The sequence below is a fragment of the Apteryx rowi genome, unplaced genomic scaffold, assembly GCF_003343035.1.
Source record: "Apteryx rowi isolate R43461 unplaced genomic scaffold, aptRow1 scaffold_200, whole genome shotgun sequence".
Taxonomy (NCBI): domain Eukaryota; kingdom Metazoa; phylum Chordata; class Aves; order Apterygiformes; family Apterygidae; genus Apteryx; species Apteryx rowi.
In genome coordinates this window covers 1,080,617-1,096,359 of record NW_020448309.1, presented here as the reverse complement: position 1 = coordinate 1,096,359, position 15,743 = coordinate 1,080,617, and the positions used below count along the sequence as shown (strand labels likewise).

Below are 15,743 nucleotides of genomic sequence, written 5' to 3'. Positions count from 1 at the left end.
ATCGGAAAATCTGTGCTGCTCAGGAACATGCAGAGTTGTCATCTAGTCCCACCCTGTGTCTGTCCTGCTGCTATGTAAAAATTTTATCTGTATTTGGCTTCTGGGCTTCATAAAGGAGCCATGGGGGGGGGGGGAGAGAGAGAGAGAGAGAACACAAGATTTAGGATGGATTATCTGAAACTGAATGGATCTCCTGTGGGGTAGGAGGAGATGAATCTGATTAGTGAAGAGATGAAGCCTTGGTAAAGCATTTTCCCCACAGCAATGAGATCTGAACATTTTATGCTAGCTACACCCATGCACTCATCAATCCTCACACCAAGTTTCTGCGAACTGGGAACGAGGAGGAGCCTAAACCTCATAGAAATATATGTGGCACCTCGTTGTCATCAATCTGAGTGCTAGAAAACGGTGCACAGAAACCCTAGGTCATCTCAAACCCAGCACTGACAGGTAGCAGACAGATAAGGCTACCAGCTAAGGCTATCATGTATTCATAAAGGATTACACTGACAGAAATGAATGTGCACGCATTATTTGTCCAATGCTTCCAAGAAAGAACAGAAAGAGCTGCATAATTTTGCATTCAAGGTGGGTTCATCCAAAACCCTCAAGAAGCCCCAGACCCACTGTGCAGCTACGGAGGCTATCATAAATGCACAGCAAGTCCAGTGTTTTCTGAAAGTATCATATTTACTGAACACATGGTACGCAGACAAAGTCACGCACTCTGTGGGCCTTGATAGCATTATTAGACAGTGAAAAATCCTGGACAAATGTAAAAAAAAAATCTCATACTGCATGCAGAAACAATCTCCAACAGGAAAAGAGAACATGTTCAAGAAATCCTGGATATTTGGTGGCCTCTTGGACTTTAGGCTAATGTTTAGCCAGTCTAAATCAAATACATTTCAGTCCACAAGAAATGTTTTTCCAGGTATCCAGCAACACCGGATTGGGCTCTTTCTAGTCAGTGCATCAACGATGGGAAAGGTACGCCTGAAGGGACAACTGTGTGGCCCTGTTGTCTTCATGCCTCCTTAATGCCATGGGAGAAGCCCAGTGAGGCCCAGCGACTGAAGCTTTATTGCAGGTGGTACAGTACAACCAGATTTCTGCTACCCAAGTGGTTGTATGCAATTTGTCAAAATAGCACCAAAACTTGATTTTCTCACTAAAGTCTGACAAATATGCCATGCAGCTGGAGCAGTCCTGGTAAATCCAGATTAGCAGGGATAACACCACTTTTCAGAGCTGAGCTACATATCAAAAATCCACTTCTCCGTAGCTGTTACAATAAATCCCACCAGGTAGTTAGTATAGTAGTAGTATGTGAAACCTTCAGTTTAAGCTGGACCAGGGCATACTATAAATAACCTAGCCAGGCCTGATTCTCCAATTTTACTTGTTAACAACTAAGCTGAGGACAGTACTCACTGCACCCGCAAAAATGATACAATCTCCATAGTCTGCTTTTGCAAGGCATCTAAACCTTTCAGTCTTATGGCCCTCTAACATTCTTAAAGGAGTGTGCAATACTACAGTGTGATTCTGTACCAGTGACAGTTCAGGATCCGACCCACCACTGAACTGCATTGGCTGAGAGTGAAAAGGACAGTTACAGTATTGAGAGTGTTATTTCAGGTCAGAGTATTTTAAAAGCATGAATCAAGTCTCTCAAACTCCTAAGACCTGCTTAAAAATCATGCGATTAAAAAAAACATTATGGGCACTTATTTTCCATGTGTTTTTTGAGCTTAGGCCAAACTTTGCTGATAGGTTGAAGATTTTCTTTGTAATTTGGAAGGCCAGAACCAAATACATTTTTTGAATGAAAGCAAGAAATTCTCACAGATTCACCTGATGCCTGGAATGCGAGGCTGGGGGGGGGGGGGAGACAACACTGAAATGTTTGCAGTACGATTACGATATGTGGCAGTAATGAAATCCAGTTTGACCTATTTGTTTTACCCTGCAGGATGATGATCCCCAAAGCTGGATTTGCAAAGATGTGACTGGTCAAGTGGTGCTGACATTTTTGTTTCTGACGGAATAAAGCACAACAGATGGTAGGAGGAGAAAAAACGGAGAACATTTGACTGCTTTTTTTCAAAATGGACAAAAGAAATTAGAATACCATAGCTATTTCATGTATCGATATATATATATATATTTATATATATTTTTAATATATATATATATAGCTTTTCTATATAGAGATATATAGATATATTTAGCAATTGCTATAACTGCTCATGGGATGCTATGAAGGCATTGAGAGGAAGGGCAGTATCAAAAAGATGTCCTTTCACTTCAGGTGTTGTGAGCCCTCCTATTAAGAGTCTGAACACCAGACTGCAGATTTTGGGTTTGCATGTCTCAAATAGCTAGAACTGTTTTGTTCCTCCTTACCAAACAGCTTTACTAAGGATGACTGTCTGAGCTAAATGCACTTTCCAGGCAAGATCACATCTCAATGAAGTTAAGCTAAGCAAATAGTTTAAAACAAAACAAAACAAAGAAAGTAAAATCAGAAAGATAAGTCCTTTCAGGCCTCAGAGTTGACTGAAGCATAATACAAAAGATCAGCTGGAACAGAGGCTTATTAGAAGTTTGACATTGATTGGATTCTTCAAATACACACGCACTTTATTACACTAAACAAATAGTTTGTGCTTGTTGAGGATTAGGTTACATAAAAGTGGAGACTACTTGTTTTAAAAATTATTAATTGCAAAGCTATATGTATTACCCTGATGTCAGCTGGCCTAGCCACCCACCTACTGGTTCAAAAAAGATTTTTGTTTCATAGTCATAGTATGCTTATTGAACTAGCGGCAGGAGGAACTGGAGCCTGCTGAAGCAACATGCATGTGCTCCATGTGTTATCATTCTCAACCAGCCCTCAAGCCCGAGTCAAACTCACTCTGTGGAGACAGCCAAATTCTCTATTTAACTCTCCTGCAGAGTCTGTTTGACTCTTACAGCTCATTTTTCACTCACTCATTACATCAAGCATCATTACCAAATATATCTATACCATGTATCATATGGTATATATAGATATACATACCAAATATATAATTTCCGGCTTTTTCCCTTCCCTCTATCTCTCCGTCCTCTGATCCTTGCTTTCTGGAGGTGTTTTGCCTTTCCTTCCTTTCAGTAATTCTGAGTTTGCACCCACGCAGGTTTCATTTCCACACCCTGTGTTGAAACGATCACAATGACATCAGAAATGGCAATAGTAGCACCCTTATTAGGCTTTAGTTATCATGCCCTTGAGATTAGTAGGAGTGAGGGGGTTCATCACTTCCCATTGCTTGTTCCAGCTGTCTATAGACCCAGGCTGACATAAAGGCATCACACTCCCTTCAAATTTTACACATCCATTGTATTGCTTTTGTTCAGACTGCTCACAGGAATAGTGACCTGCACAGGAAGAGGAAAACACAAAGCACTGTTTTGTTATTATTTAAAAAATCTTTTCAAATCTGTATCCTGCCCTCAACAGCTTAGCTCAGCAGGGGGAGAAGCAATTTCCTGAAAGGGCTGCCTGTGCTTCCCCTGAAAGGATGGTGCACCAGTCACCAGGCTTAACATATAGATAGTACAGCAACCACTTTTCACACAAGAAGTTTGGCAATGTCATTGGTTTTTGTTTAATATAAACATTAAGACACATCACAGGCTTTTTACTCTTCCTGTCTAAATACCCAGATTAAATTGGGGCATTTAAACACCAAATGTACTGATTTCAGTAGGATCTACATGACTTTGCAGAGCTGGTCGTTTGGATTTAAGTCTTCTTCATTGTGTGACGACTGCTTCTTGTTGGTTCAGGCACCGCTTTACCTGGTGACTGAGCTGCCTTATCTCTTCTCGGGGGTGGATATAAAGATTTGCCCAGCTTCAGAGATGAGCACTGCCAGAGGGTGTGCCTGCAGGGATAGGGGCTTTCGGGTGTCCACGCTGCGAGCCAAGCGCGAACCCCTTTGCCTCACCCCGGCTTGGCCTCTTCGCTGGCCGCTTTCACGGGGCTCCTATTTACACAGCTGGGCGGAGGACGGTCTCGCTAACGCCCGGGAACCCCTCAACGAAGGCGGAGGAGCCTCGCGGCACGGCCGCGCTCCCCGAGGCTCCGTCCCAGGGCAGCTGCTCCACACCCGGGACTCCGCTTAGCCGGGTTTCAACTGCCCGAGCGGCCCCGCCTGGGCAAAGCCGCTTTCCCGACTCCTCCGCTCCCCCTGTCCGCCGGGGAGAGCGAGGCCCCGGGCCCGCGCGACGAGCGACCCCACAACAAGCCCTGACAAGCGCCTGAAGAGAGAAAATGGGCGCTGACCTCCGTTGGCGGGAAGGCTAAGCCCCACCCCTGACCCGCCCCTTGGTTATGAATAAGCCAATAGGCAGCGCACGAGGTTGAAATTCATATCGGCGGCCCAATGGCGCGCGGCCGGGAGCATTCCACGCGGCCGCCGCCGGCGCCGACTGGGAGAGCGGGAGGCCTCCGCGCGCAGATACCCAATGGCGCCGTGAGGGGGTGTCGCCGCCTGGCAAGGCGCAGCCAATGAGCAAGGCGCGGGGAGCGAGCCGCCCCGGGGCCTCCCTATATAAGGTGGGCCCGGGAAGGGCGGCCGCTTTCGCGGTGCTGCCCAGACTCGTTGCGCGTCTGCTGCTGCCAGAGTTCCCGCCCGCCGGCCCGAGCCATGGTGAGCGGGGCCGCCGGCGCGAGACGGGGGTGTGTGGGGGGGAAGGGTCGTCACCGGGCGCTGCTCCGCGCACTGAGGCGGCGCGAGGGGGGAGAGGCGGGGCGGCCCCGCCCGCGCGCGGCGGAGACGCGGGCCCGCCCCGGCCCGTTGTGCCCGCCGGAGGGAGGCAGCCGGCGGGTCCTGGGGCCGGGCCCCGGGGCGGCGGGGCCGAGCCGCCCTGCGCGAAGCCGCCGCGCGGCCTCGTCCCAAAATGGTGGCGGGCGCCTCCGAGAACATGGCGGCCCGCGGCGGGCCGGCTCTTTCCGCCCGTGGGGCGCTGCCCGCCCGGCGCTGCCGCCGCCGCCGAGCGCGGTGGTGCTGCAGGTCCGCAGCCTGGGGGGCGGCCCCGCTCCTCTGCGGCCCTGGCCCGGCCCCGCTGGGCTGGGGGACGCCGCGGGAGCGGAACGTGTCCCGGCCCAGCCTGGCCGGGAGCCCGGCGCCCCTTCCTGCCCTGGGAGGGGATCAGCTCCTGGGGCCGTTAAAGAGGAAAACGGGGGCGGCGCCTCCTGGGCGCTTCAGCAGCGTGAGCGCCGCGTGGAAAACGCGGGTGGCAGAGGACACTCGCGCTGAGTTTTTTCTGGAGCCGTGTGAGTTACTTTTTTTTCCATGGTGGTAGCCCCAGTGGTGCAGTCAGGTGATGGTGTTGGTATGAAGTGGTTTAGGGCAGCCAGGAAATGGGTTGACTGTGGAGATTTCCTGAAGGACTATGTTAGACTGAGAAGGTAATAAAGCTGCAGGAGTGGAATGACCTTGTAAGTTAGGACATTGAAGGGATAACTGAAAGGGCTGCAACATCATAAGTGAGATGCAGAGATCAACAGTTCAGTCCTCCAGAACAAAAAATGTGGGAGCGTCAAGTGAAGCCTTTAAAGATGACTTCAGAATGTGCACAAGGTGCTGTGGTGGGTGTTTGCTCTTGTAGACCTCTGTCAGAAGAGGTTCTGTCTGTCAGAAGCTTCCATAGAATTAAAATGTGGCATGCTGTTTCTGTGGGATTACTGAATTCATAGAAAACACTTGTCTGTGCTGAAAACAGGTTATGAGGATATTGGAGGGAAATACTAATGTGCCTGCCTTGTTCTTACTCTTCAGTGGGGAGCTGTTTATGGTCACATTTTTAAATTAAGCCAGGTCAAAGCATGAATGCAGTCCCCCAGCTACTGCATATGATGCTGTTTCCCACATCATTGGTCAGCTTACCAATGGCAAGGGATGAGTGTCATCCCCGGAAAACCACATTCCTGTTTATTGTGTGGTGTTCAACTTCCTGGAACTTAGTCTAAGCCACTACAATCATTCTCGTGAAAGTAAAGAGCTTGGCTTTCCCTTACATAAACTGATTCTGTGCTTCAAAATATTGTAAGTTGGGGGGGGGGGAGACATTTAGTATTTTGATTACTTTAGGATTCCTTTGGTCCTGACTTGCAGTTTGAGTACAGCACTTAGCAGTACTGGGTGTAATGTATGTTTGAACCTTCTCTACTAGGAAGCCCCCACTTGGAAATATTTAAGGGCCCAGAGCTCTGAGTGGGACAGTTGTTTGTTGCCTGGCTCTAGGACTTTGAGATTATAATTTGAAGGCTCAGATCTTGTTTTGTTCTTCAGTATTCCAGGTACTTTGCCAAGCTTAACTTGCAGCGAAGAGGTTTACAGTGCAAAATAGAGCCTATTAGATATTAGAATGTCTAATAATAATTCATCTTTCTCTAAAGAGTTACATGCTACTTAAAAGTACTTTGTAGAATTGCAGGAAAGCAGTTGGAAGAGACCTCTGAAAGCAGGGCTACAGCTAGCACTAGGTCAGGTTGCCTGTGGCTTTGTCTAGCCAAGTCTTGGAAAACCTCCAAGGATGGAGATCTCTTTCCACCTCTCTGGTGACCTGTTCCAGGGCTGCCCCACCATGCTGGGGAAGTTCTTCCTAATGTCCACCCTGAACCTCCCAAGCCTCTTTGTGGTTGTCTCCCTCTGTTATCTGATCTGCTTCAGCTGAGAAGTGTTTGGCTCTGCCTTTTGCAACTGCCCTTTTAGTGGCTGTAGAGTACTGTTAGACGGCCCCTTACCTACTCTTTGCCAGCCTAGGTAAGCCTAGCCTCCCTCCAATTTGTCCTTGTGGGTCATGCTCTAGGTCCCTTAAACTCTCCAGGCATCCTGCTTCAGGCACAGCTCTGTCTGTGCAGTGCAGAGGGTAAATTCCCTTTATGCTGGCCATTTGTTTCCTCATGTAGCCCAGTAGATTGTTTGCCTTATTCACAATGAGAATGCACTGTTGGTTCATTCAAGCTGGCTTCTGTTGTAACCCCCATTTTTTTCAGCGGAGCTGCTTCACTGTAAATGGCTTTTTAGTTTGTACTGATGCATGGAGTGATTTTTGTCCCAATGCGGGACTTTGCATGTTGTCATACTAAATATGTACGTTTTTAACATGGCATCTGTAGGACCTGGGCTCTGCTGTCTTTCACCTGCTGTGTTGAGCAAATTGTACTTTCCAAGCCTTAAGTTTTTCTTTGGAACATGAATGATTGCCATTATTTTGGGTAGCTTCTTGAAGAGGCATTAGCCTTTTTGATGCTGGAAAGTTGCATGTATTCTGACAAATTCCATGCTTCTACCTTGTTTGGGAATGTTAGTCCCCACATACTTCCTTCTAGTGGTCTTCCTCTGCTGCTGAGGAGCTTCACAAATGAAGCTCATCTTGCTTCGGTGCAGACTCCAGATTGAAGTGGTGAGGTTAATATCTGTACCTATTTTCTCTTCACTGGAGAAAGAAGAGTTACAGGCTGTCCCTCTGCTCTCCTGAAAATGATTGTGGCCTGGTTCATTGCCATGGCCTAGCTTCTCTGGAGCAGTACAGCCTTATTGGGCTGTATACTGAAGCTTTTCCTGTTGCTCTTTCTACAGTGTCTAGGTTGGCTGTTCAATACCACTCCAGTACCCTGCCAAGCCCAGTCCTTTGGGTCTGGAGTGGGAAGAAGTAATGGCCTTGGAGAGGAGTAGGGTGGCAGCAACTTTGAGGGAGGGAAGACAGTGGTAAAGCTGGTTGCAGAGAGGATATGGATTGCTGTTCTGGAAACCCTTGATATTTGAAAACATTGCTAAGATGGATGGGGAGCTGAGAAACAACTGGTCTCAGCTATACAGTACTGTGGTTGAGAACAGGCAGTGTTTTTTAGCAAATGTTGATTTGAATTTCTTGAAGTTCCCAAAGAAATAGGAAGAATTATGTGCTCCTGCTCCCCTGCATTGACTATTGATGTGGACTAGGCTGTTTCAGACTCCCCTTAATCTGGAATTCTAGAGGGGCAAATTAATTGTACTACCCAAATGTTAGGGTCTGAACATAGTTAAATTCATGACTATTATTCAAAACCATTATATACTTGCTCTTCTAGAGTGTTCAACTGTCACTCAAAATGAGAAGCAAATTAAATATAAAATTCTGCAGATAGACCTAAAGTTTGGAGATGGTTAGTAGAGCTGTGGTTTGGCTTCTTATATTCAAAACCCTATGTTGAAATATTAAGGAAGCTAGGGTTGTGCTCCAGACATCAAAGGAGACTCAGGGATCCATAAATTGGTATGAATTGATTCTTCTGCTGACATGAACTATTTTTTGTGCAGCTTAGTTGGCTGTTTAGTGAGGTAGTTTTGTCCGGTGTTAAGGCATTTAGTATTTGGCATACAACAATGCATTTGTTCCATATTTGTGAAGTGCTACTGAGGGTTTGGTTAGGCAAAGACTCATGGAGAATGCCCAAGTTCCCTAAAATGATCAGAAAAGCTGTTTTTTCTGGCTTTACATATATTAAAAACAGCCCTGGTGTTGCGAAAGGTTTTGCTCCCTCTAGTGGCTCCTGGAATTGGAATGTTAGGGGTGTCTTCTGGCCACCTAGGCCAGTGACAGGTGCAGTCATCACTTTTACTCAGTGTTTGTGAAGAGAGAAGCCTACTGAAGGGTTTGGGAGGGCTGATCAAACTCTTGCTGTCTGGAAGATGTGAACAACAAGGAGAAATGAGCTTGTAAGAATGACAATGTCCAAAAAGGTCTTTCTAGGTGGAGGTAGATGATGGCTGAAAGAAGCATTTGTGTTCTGTCAGATTTCGTGCCAAATGCTAAGACAGCGAAGCCAATGTTTTAATAGCTTGGCAGTATGGGAGTTCAAGAGTTGTGTGCTGAATGTCTTCTAAACAAGGAAACTGCTGTTTCTGCTGACTGATCCAATTTTTTTCCCTCTGCACAGCGTGAGTGCATCTCAGTCCATGTTGGTCAAGCTGGTGTGCAGATTGGCAATGCCTGCTGGGAGCTCTACTGCCTGGAGCATGGCATCCAGCCCAATGGTACCATGCCAAGTGATAAAACCATCGGTGGTGGTGATGACTCCTTTAACACCTTCTTCAGTGAGACCGGCGCAGGAAAACATGTCCCTCGTGCTGTGTTTGTGGACCTTGAACCAGCAGTAATAGGTAAATATGATCCCCATGAGGGACTGTAGAACATACTATAAGATTTGATTTAACTTGGGTGTCTTCCTAGTGACACAGCAAATACTTCACTTTACATTCATTGAGATTTTGGCAAATAGTGTGTGCTCTAGAGCTGGAAAGAACTTAAACATTGCCTTCTGCCAACCTATAGTATTAAATGCATCTTCTGAATATGCCAGTATTTGCTATTCAAGGAACTAATTTTAAACTTTTGAAACAATATGATGGCATAAAATGTGCAGCAGTCAATAGGAACCCTTTTAAAAGAAGAAATATGTATCATAAAGTAGATTTCTCTTTGTACATAGGAATGATTCCTCTGCCTTCCCAAAACTGTCTTCTACTTTATCTCTGTAGCTTGAATGGCACTTGCGGAAATGAATCTTCAGTTGCTATCCTAAATTCAGGGACCTCCAAACCTTTACAGACTTGGGGCCTGATTTAAATTATGACTACCTTTTTTCCCTAGTATAATACCCATGTTTTGAACAGTACGAATTCTTGCATTTCAACTTCCTATTGCCTGATCTCTGAAAAACAATCCACTCTTATCCCAGCTCTGGCAATGCTGGCTTTTATAGTGTTCAGCCCACGTCTGCCACTGGCTAATTCATGGCATCAGGTATGTGCCCAGCCTGATGCGAGCCCCCCATTTCACAAGGCCCTTTTTCCATTTGTCATCAGTCTTGTCTTTGCTCTCACCATTCTGTGTGCCTGTAGAGTCATTCTGTTGGAGCCAGTTTTGTGGCTTTCTTGTCTGAAGTAGTGATTCTGGGCTCTCAGAAGTTCTGCATTGCCTGTTCTGGTGCAGTTGCTGTGTTTCTTTCTGTAATGCATAAAAAGAGTTGTGAAGGGGAGATCAGTGACTAGGCTTAGGCTATTCCTGTATACCCAAACTGGGTCTCTTGACACTTCTTTTCATTTTAATGCTCCAAAATACTTTGTGTGCCTACTATAGTAGGAAACTTCTGCAGGAGAGAAGGCTGTTGGGTGGGTGAAGGGTGGGAGTGTCAGACTGATAACTTTGAAATGGCCAAAGCACCTCCTGGCCCTGCTCTTTATTGCTTCCAGTAGCTGCTGTGGGCCAGGCACTCTCCAGTTTTCCTGAGCCCCATGGCTGTTGCTTCTGCTGCTGCTGGCCAGGTGGTGGCTCTAAGCAACCAGAAAAGGCTGAGAAATGAGGCAAGGGAGAGAGCAGGTGGCAAAACTCTCACCCTGCCTCTGGGGTAATAGCTGATGAGTCTTGAGACAAATGGTAAAAGGTAGTGTTCCAGCATTTGCTAATGAGGGAAGCAGAGTGTGGGAGACAAAAGACCTGTCTTATGAAATGCTTGGTAATACTATGAAAGATGGGCTTTCTGTTACAACAGTTACATTATGTGCCTGTCTGAGGACTTGCCTTCTTTCTTTACTCCTTCCCTGCTTATTTGAAAATTATTGGTTTTGCTTCTTTCTGGGCTACCATGATTCTTCCCATATGCATGCAGCATGGCTAGCACTGTGTTTATGAAAAGCCTATTGTGCATACTTAAGGGATTTTTGAAACTTCTGGATAGGTGCTGCCCTTAGTGAAAGCAGCAGGTCTGTTCTACATGTACACTAGTTCTATGTAGGATGTGTAAAATACCATCAGACTTCTCACAAGGAGATAGGACAGTTGCATGTCTGAGAATTCACCATGTCTTTAAATCTACTCCAATTAGACTTAACATGAAAGGGTGGCATATCCAGAGAAAAACAGGTTCAATTGTAGATTATATTAGCTTTTTCCAGTGTACTTTCATAGTGCAAGACTTAGAGGATAAGTCTGAAAGTTTAGTTCCTCAGAACCATTTTGACTCATGTTGCCCCCTCCTGCTGCTGTAGTTGCATGATTTTTTTTCCTTTTACCCATAGATCTCCTTTATATCTTAGAGTTGTAATGCAAAGCATCTAAGAAACATTTGTGTTTTCAATTATGCTGACTTCTCCAAATTGTGTTCTGGTGCAGTCTTGGAAATATTTCAGAGTATTGGATTACAGACTGCAGTGGTAGCTGGTCAGCCCAAATTGGTTCAAATAGTAACTGTATTTTTAAATCTCTTACTCTGCTTATCTTTAAGTCTTGCTGACTCACTTTCAGATTAAAAACAGAATATATACAGAGAGGCGACTTCATCTGTAGTTAATAAAGCTGTCTTTGCTTTCCACCTGACTTCAATTAAAATATGTAGTGCTACATTACCATACAGCTCAAGAATGGCTTGAGCTAAACCAGAGACCATGCTGAGTTGTCTTTGTCCCTTTGATAGGACAGAAATTTAGATGTAAATATGTATTTCTGATAGCTAGGGGCGATCATGACTCTAAGGTTTCTCCAGATCTGTAGCTGAGGAGACTAGGGGCATGTTCTGTGTGTTCACATGGCTTTATTGTACAGCCCTCTCTAAAGGAGTATCTCCCATTCCTCCTGAACATTCTTTTCTACTCGTGGCAGAAATTGAGAAGTAGAGAAAGGGAGTGATTAAGTGATATAGGCAGTGACTGCCCACTGCTGCAGAAGCAACAGGCAACAGCCTGGAGGGCTTGGAAAATATAGTGGAAGAGCAATATTTCAGATGCTGCTGATCTGCAGAATGGGCCTTAAGTGAAGATCTATAAACTATGGAAAAGGGATTCTGCTGGTACACTTGCTTTTAAATTGCTCTGACAGGACAAAAATAAAATAAGTTAAACTAACATGCATAGGCTAGGACATAGTTCTTAAGCAGTAATTTAATTTTCTCAGGCATTCAGCATTTAGCTGTAGTGGGTATTATATATCACTGATAGGTAGAAATCAAGCTACTTTTTATTTCCAGATATGGTTTTGGATACCTTATTCTAGACATCCTCAGAAGTTTGAAAAACATGGTCTATGTAGAAAGTAACTTACTATAAAAGGAATGTTCGTCTTGTCTCCCCAGATGAAGTTAGGAATGGGACATACAAGCAACTCTTTCATCCTGAACAACTGATATCTGGTAAAGAAGATGCTGCAAATAACTATGCTCGAGGTCATTACACAGTTGGAAAAGAAATAATTGATTTGGTCCTAGAGCGTATCAGGAAACTGGTAAGACTTTTCTGCACTGAAGGCTGTCAAACAACTATAGCCTGTTTTACAGGATTTGGAAGTTAGTTTCTCAAATACAGGCATGTAAATTGAGCTCTATTTGTTCCATGCTAGGAGAAGCTGTGGGCTTATTCTGCATCAGTTTTTACTCTTAGCCAGCTGAGGGTGGTTGGATTACTCCTGTCAGATATGGTTTTCAAATGGCCTAAAATGCTGATGAATCGAGCAAAATTTTTTAGCTTCATGTTCAACTTAGTAAAGGCAGGACTGAGTCTGTGTACATAATTATTCTGATTTGCATAGTTCCTGCTGGAAAAGGATTAATCTCTGGCTGGGGCTCTTGAAAGGAAGTTTAAATAGAAGTGTTTGCTTTTGTGGCTTAGACTTTTATGTTTGCATTTCCTTTTATTATAATCTTAGATTCTATTTTATGGTAACAATGGTAAAAAAGAGGAATAAATCTCGGTAAGTTGATGTTTCAGGCTCCACAGTCCTTTGAACAGCTGGCAAATTTATGAAGGTCTAACTTAGGTTAGAGTTCCTTTTTAGGGCAGCTGTCCTGTACTGAATACTTTTTCTGCAATGTGTTCTCATTGCAGAAAAGGGATCCAGGGCTTACCTCTGGTGCTTTAATATGGAATACTAAATGAGTCATTGAAAAATATACCTTTTGCAAGTGAAAACTTGTTTTATACTCAACATCTAGCTTTAATTAGAGACACAGTGCCTTAGCAAAGTGCCTTACAGATAAGTCTGTATTCTGAACTGGGAAATGCTGTCCCGGTTTCCTTTTGCAAGCTAGCTGTTGTACTGCCTGTCTGTCCTGGGAATCAAGCTGAGCATCATGTGGCACTCCTTTCTGGGGAGAATGCAGTCTAGTTTCCTCAGCTGAGAAGAACCAGAGTGGCAGCATAATTCTCACAGCTCATTTCCCTGAACTCAGTAATGTGCTTGCAACTTTTATAGGACTACAGCAACAGTTCTTGGACAGTATAATGTTACAGGGATCTGCTACCTTTAGGGCTGGTAGAGAATGTTGCATTATAAGGGATAGATTTTTTTCTACAGTACTTTGAAAATTATTGCTTTGCTGGGTCAATGTTACATGGTCTTGTCTTGAGAACAGAGGCTAGATCAACTCTAAGGTAGTATTTAAAGTGGAAAGGTCCCTTTCCAAGAAGGGGAGAACTTAAAATACCCAAGAATACACATTTGGATTGTTTTTTATGGGACACTTCCTTGATTAACAATAGATGAAACAAATTCAATGTTATACCAACTGTCCAAGCTTCAGGAAAATGTCAATTTAGACTTGGTTCCTTCATGAGTTTGAGATGGGCTTGTTCTGGGATTCTGAATGTCTAGGTGCAATTGCTGTAATAAATGTATTTCTGGTTTTTTTCAGTCTGATCAATGCACTGGCTTGCAGGGTTTCCTGATTTTCCACAGTTTTGGGGGAGGCACTGGCTCAGGTTTTACTTCTCTGCTGATGGAGCGCCTGTCAGTTGACTATGGAAAAAAATCAAAATTGGAATTTGCCATCTACCCTGCACCACAGGTCTCGACAGCTGTTGTTGAGCCATACAACTCCATCCTGACTACCCACACCACTCTGGAGCATTCTGACTGTGCCTTTATGGTTGACAATGAGGCCATCTATGACATTTGCCGTAGGAATCTGGACATTGAACGCCCGACCTACACCAATCTCAATCGTCTCATTGGTCAAATAGTCTCATCCATTACTGCTTCCCTCAGATTTGATGGTGCCTTAAATGTGGATCTTACTGAATTTCAAACTAACTTGGTGCCTTACCCTCGTATCCACTTCCCGTTGGTAACATACTCCCCAATTATTTCAGCAGAGAAAGCCTATCATGAGCAACTCTCTGTGTCTGAGATAACCAATGCTTGCTTTGAGCCATCCAATCAGATGGTGAAGTGTGACCCTCGCCATGGCAAGTACATGGCCTGTTGTATGCTATATCGTGGAGATGTTGTCCCCAAGGATGTCAACGCTGCTATTGCTGCTATCAAAACCAAGCGCACAATCCAGTTTGTGGACTGGTGCCCTACTGGTTTTAAGGCAAGTCTCAGTTGCATCATAGTGAATCTTGTATACAGACTGTTCATTGTCTTTATGGACTTATCAAGTATATTTTCTCATTAAGATATTCTGTAGGTACCTAATCTGTATTTTGAGAGATGGAGGCTTATGTTCCTGTACAGAACTTTTTTCTCAGAAGTGAAACGTTCTGTTCAGCTACTGTCATCTGAATTTTTTTGATTAGTTGTTGTGAAATGCTACAAAAACTCATCGTCTTTTCTGCTTTTCATGTAGGTTGGCATCAATTACCAGCCACCGACAGTGGTTCTTGGTGGTGACCTAGCCAAAGTCCAGCGTGCAGTGTGCATGCTGAGCAACACTACAGCCATTGCTGAGGCATGGGCTCGTCTGGACCACAAGTTTGACCTGATGTATGCCAAACGTGCCTTTGTTCACTGGTATGTTGGTGAAGGGATGGAGGAGGGAGAATTCTCGGAGGCTCGGGAAGACTTGGCTGCACTTGAGAAGGATTATGAAGAAGTGGGCACAGACTCAATGGATGGAGAAGATGAAGGTGAAGAATATTAAATACAAAAGTGAATTGCAGGTCTTTGCAGTTTTACTGCCTTTTCAGCAACAGTGTAAATCATGTCAAAAGATTGGAATAAATTTCTTTAATCAAGACTATTGCTAGTGTCCAAACACTGTATGTACATTCTTTAACTATCTACAAGTAGTCAAGTCTGGCATAATGATGGAATTTGCTTCTGAGAGACTGCTAAAGAGAATCATGCTATCATTGGACCAGTTCTTGTCTTAAGACATTGCTACTCTTAGGAGTAAATAGTATGCACTTGACCCCAGAATCCTTGATTAAAATAGCTGTGGTAAAGCTTTTGTTGAAAGATTAGAAGTTGTAGCTTAATGCAACACTGCTCTAATAGCAATTTTTTTCAGAGTTCTAAACAGTCTCACCAAGAGGCAACAGGAACTGACCTTGTGTTACCTTCAAGGAAAGATGAAACATCTCTAAAGCCAAAGGCTACTTAAGTTAGTCTTCTATACTTAGGCTTAGCATGGGCTAGTAATTTAGGAATGCAGTAAGCTAAAAGGGGAAAGATGCCCAGAAAGGGTGTGCCATAGCATAAGGAGCCTGACACTGGTGCCCTGGCCATGCCTTGTCCTCCCACAAAATGAATGTAGCCTCTGTCTGCCAGCTTTCTGTGGAACCAGCCTTTGTCCTGAAGCTCATTCTGGAGCAAAATCTTTGGGTTAGCTGGCAGGGTTAAACATGAGCTTTCCCTGAAACTAATTCTTGTGCAGCAGGATCCATTGTCCATTGGTTCAAAGGTGCAAGTTGACATCCTCCTCC

General features: G+C 44.6%; 1 protein-coding gene across 1 annotated transcript; it reads left to right on the top strand.

Moving 5' to 3' along the window:
• The first annotated feature begins 4,605 nt into the window (after positions 1–4,605).
• On the top strand, positions 4,606–15,058 carry LOC112965087 (tubulin alpha-8 chain). Its single transcript, XM_026063790.1, has 5 exons — positions 4,606–4,709; positions 8,987–9,209; positions 12,176–12,324; positions 13,730–14,410; positions 14,666–15,058. Exons 1-5 carry the CDS (start codon positions 4,707–4,709, stop codon positions 14,957–14,959), a joined length of 1,350 nt encoding a protein of 449 aa, XP_025919575.1. The 5' UTR covers positions 4,606–4,706; the 3' UTR covers positions 14,960–15,058.
• The last annotated feature ends 685 nt before the right edge of the window (positions 15,059–15,743 follow it).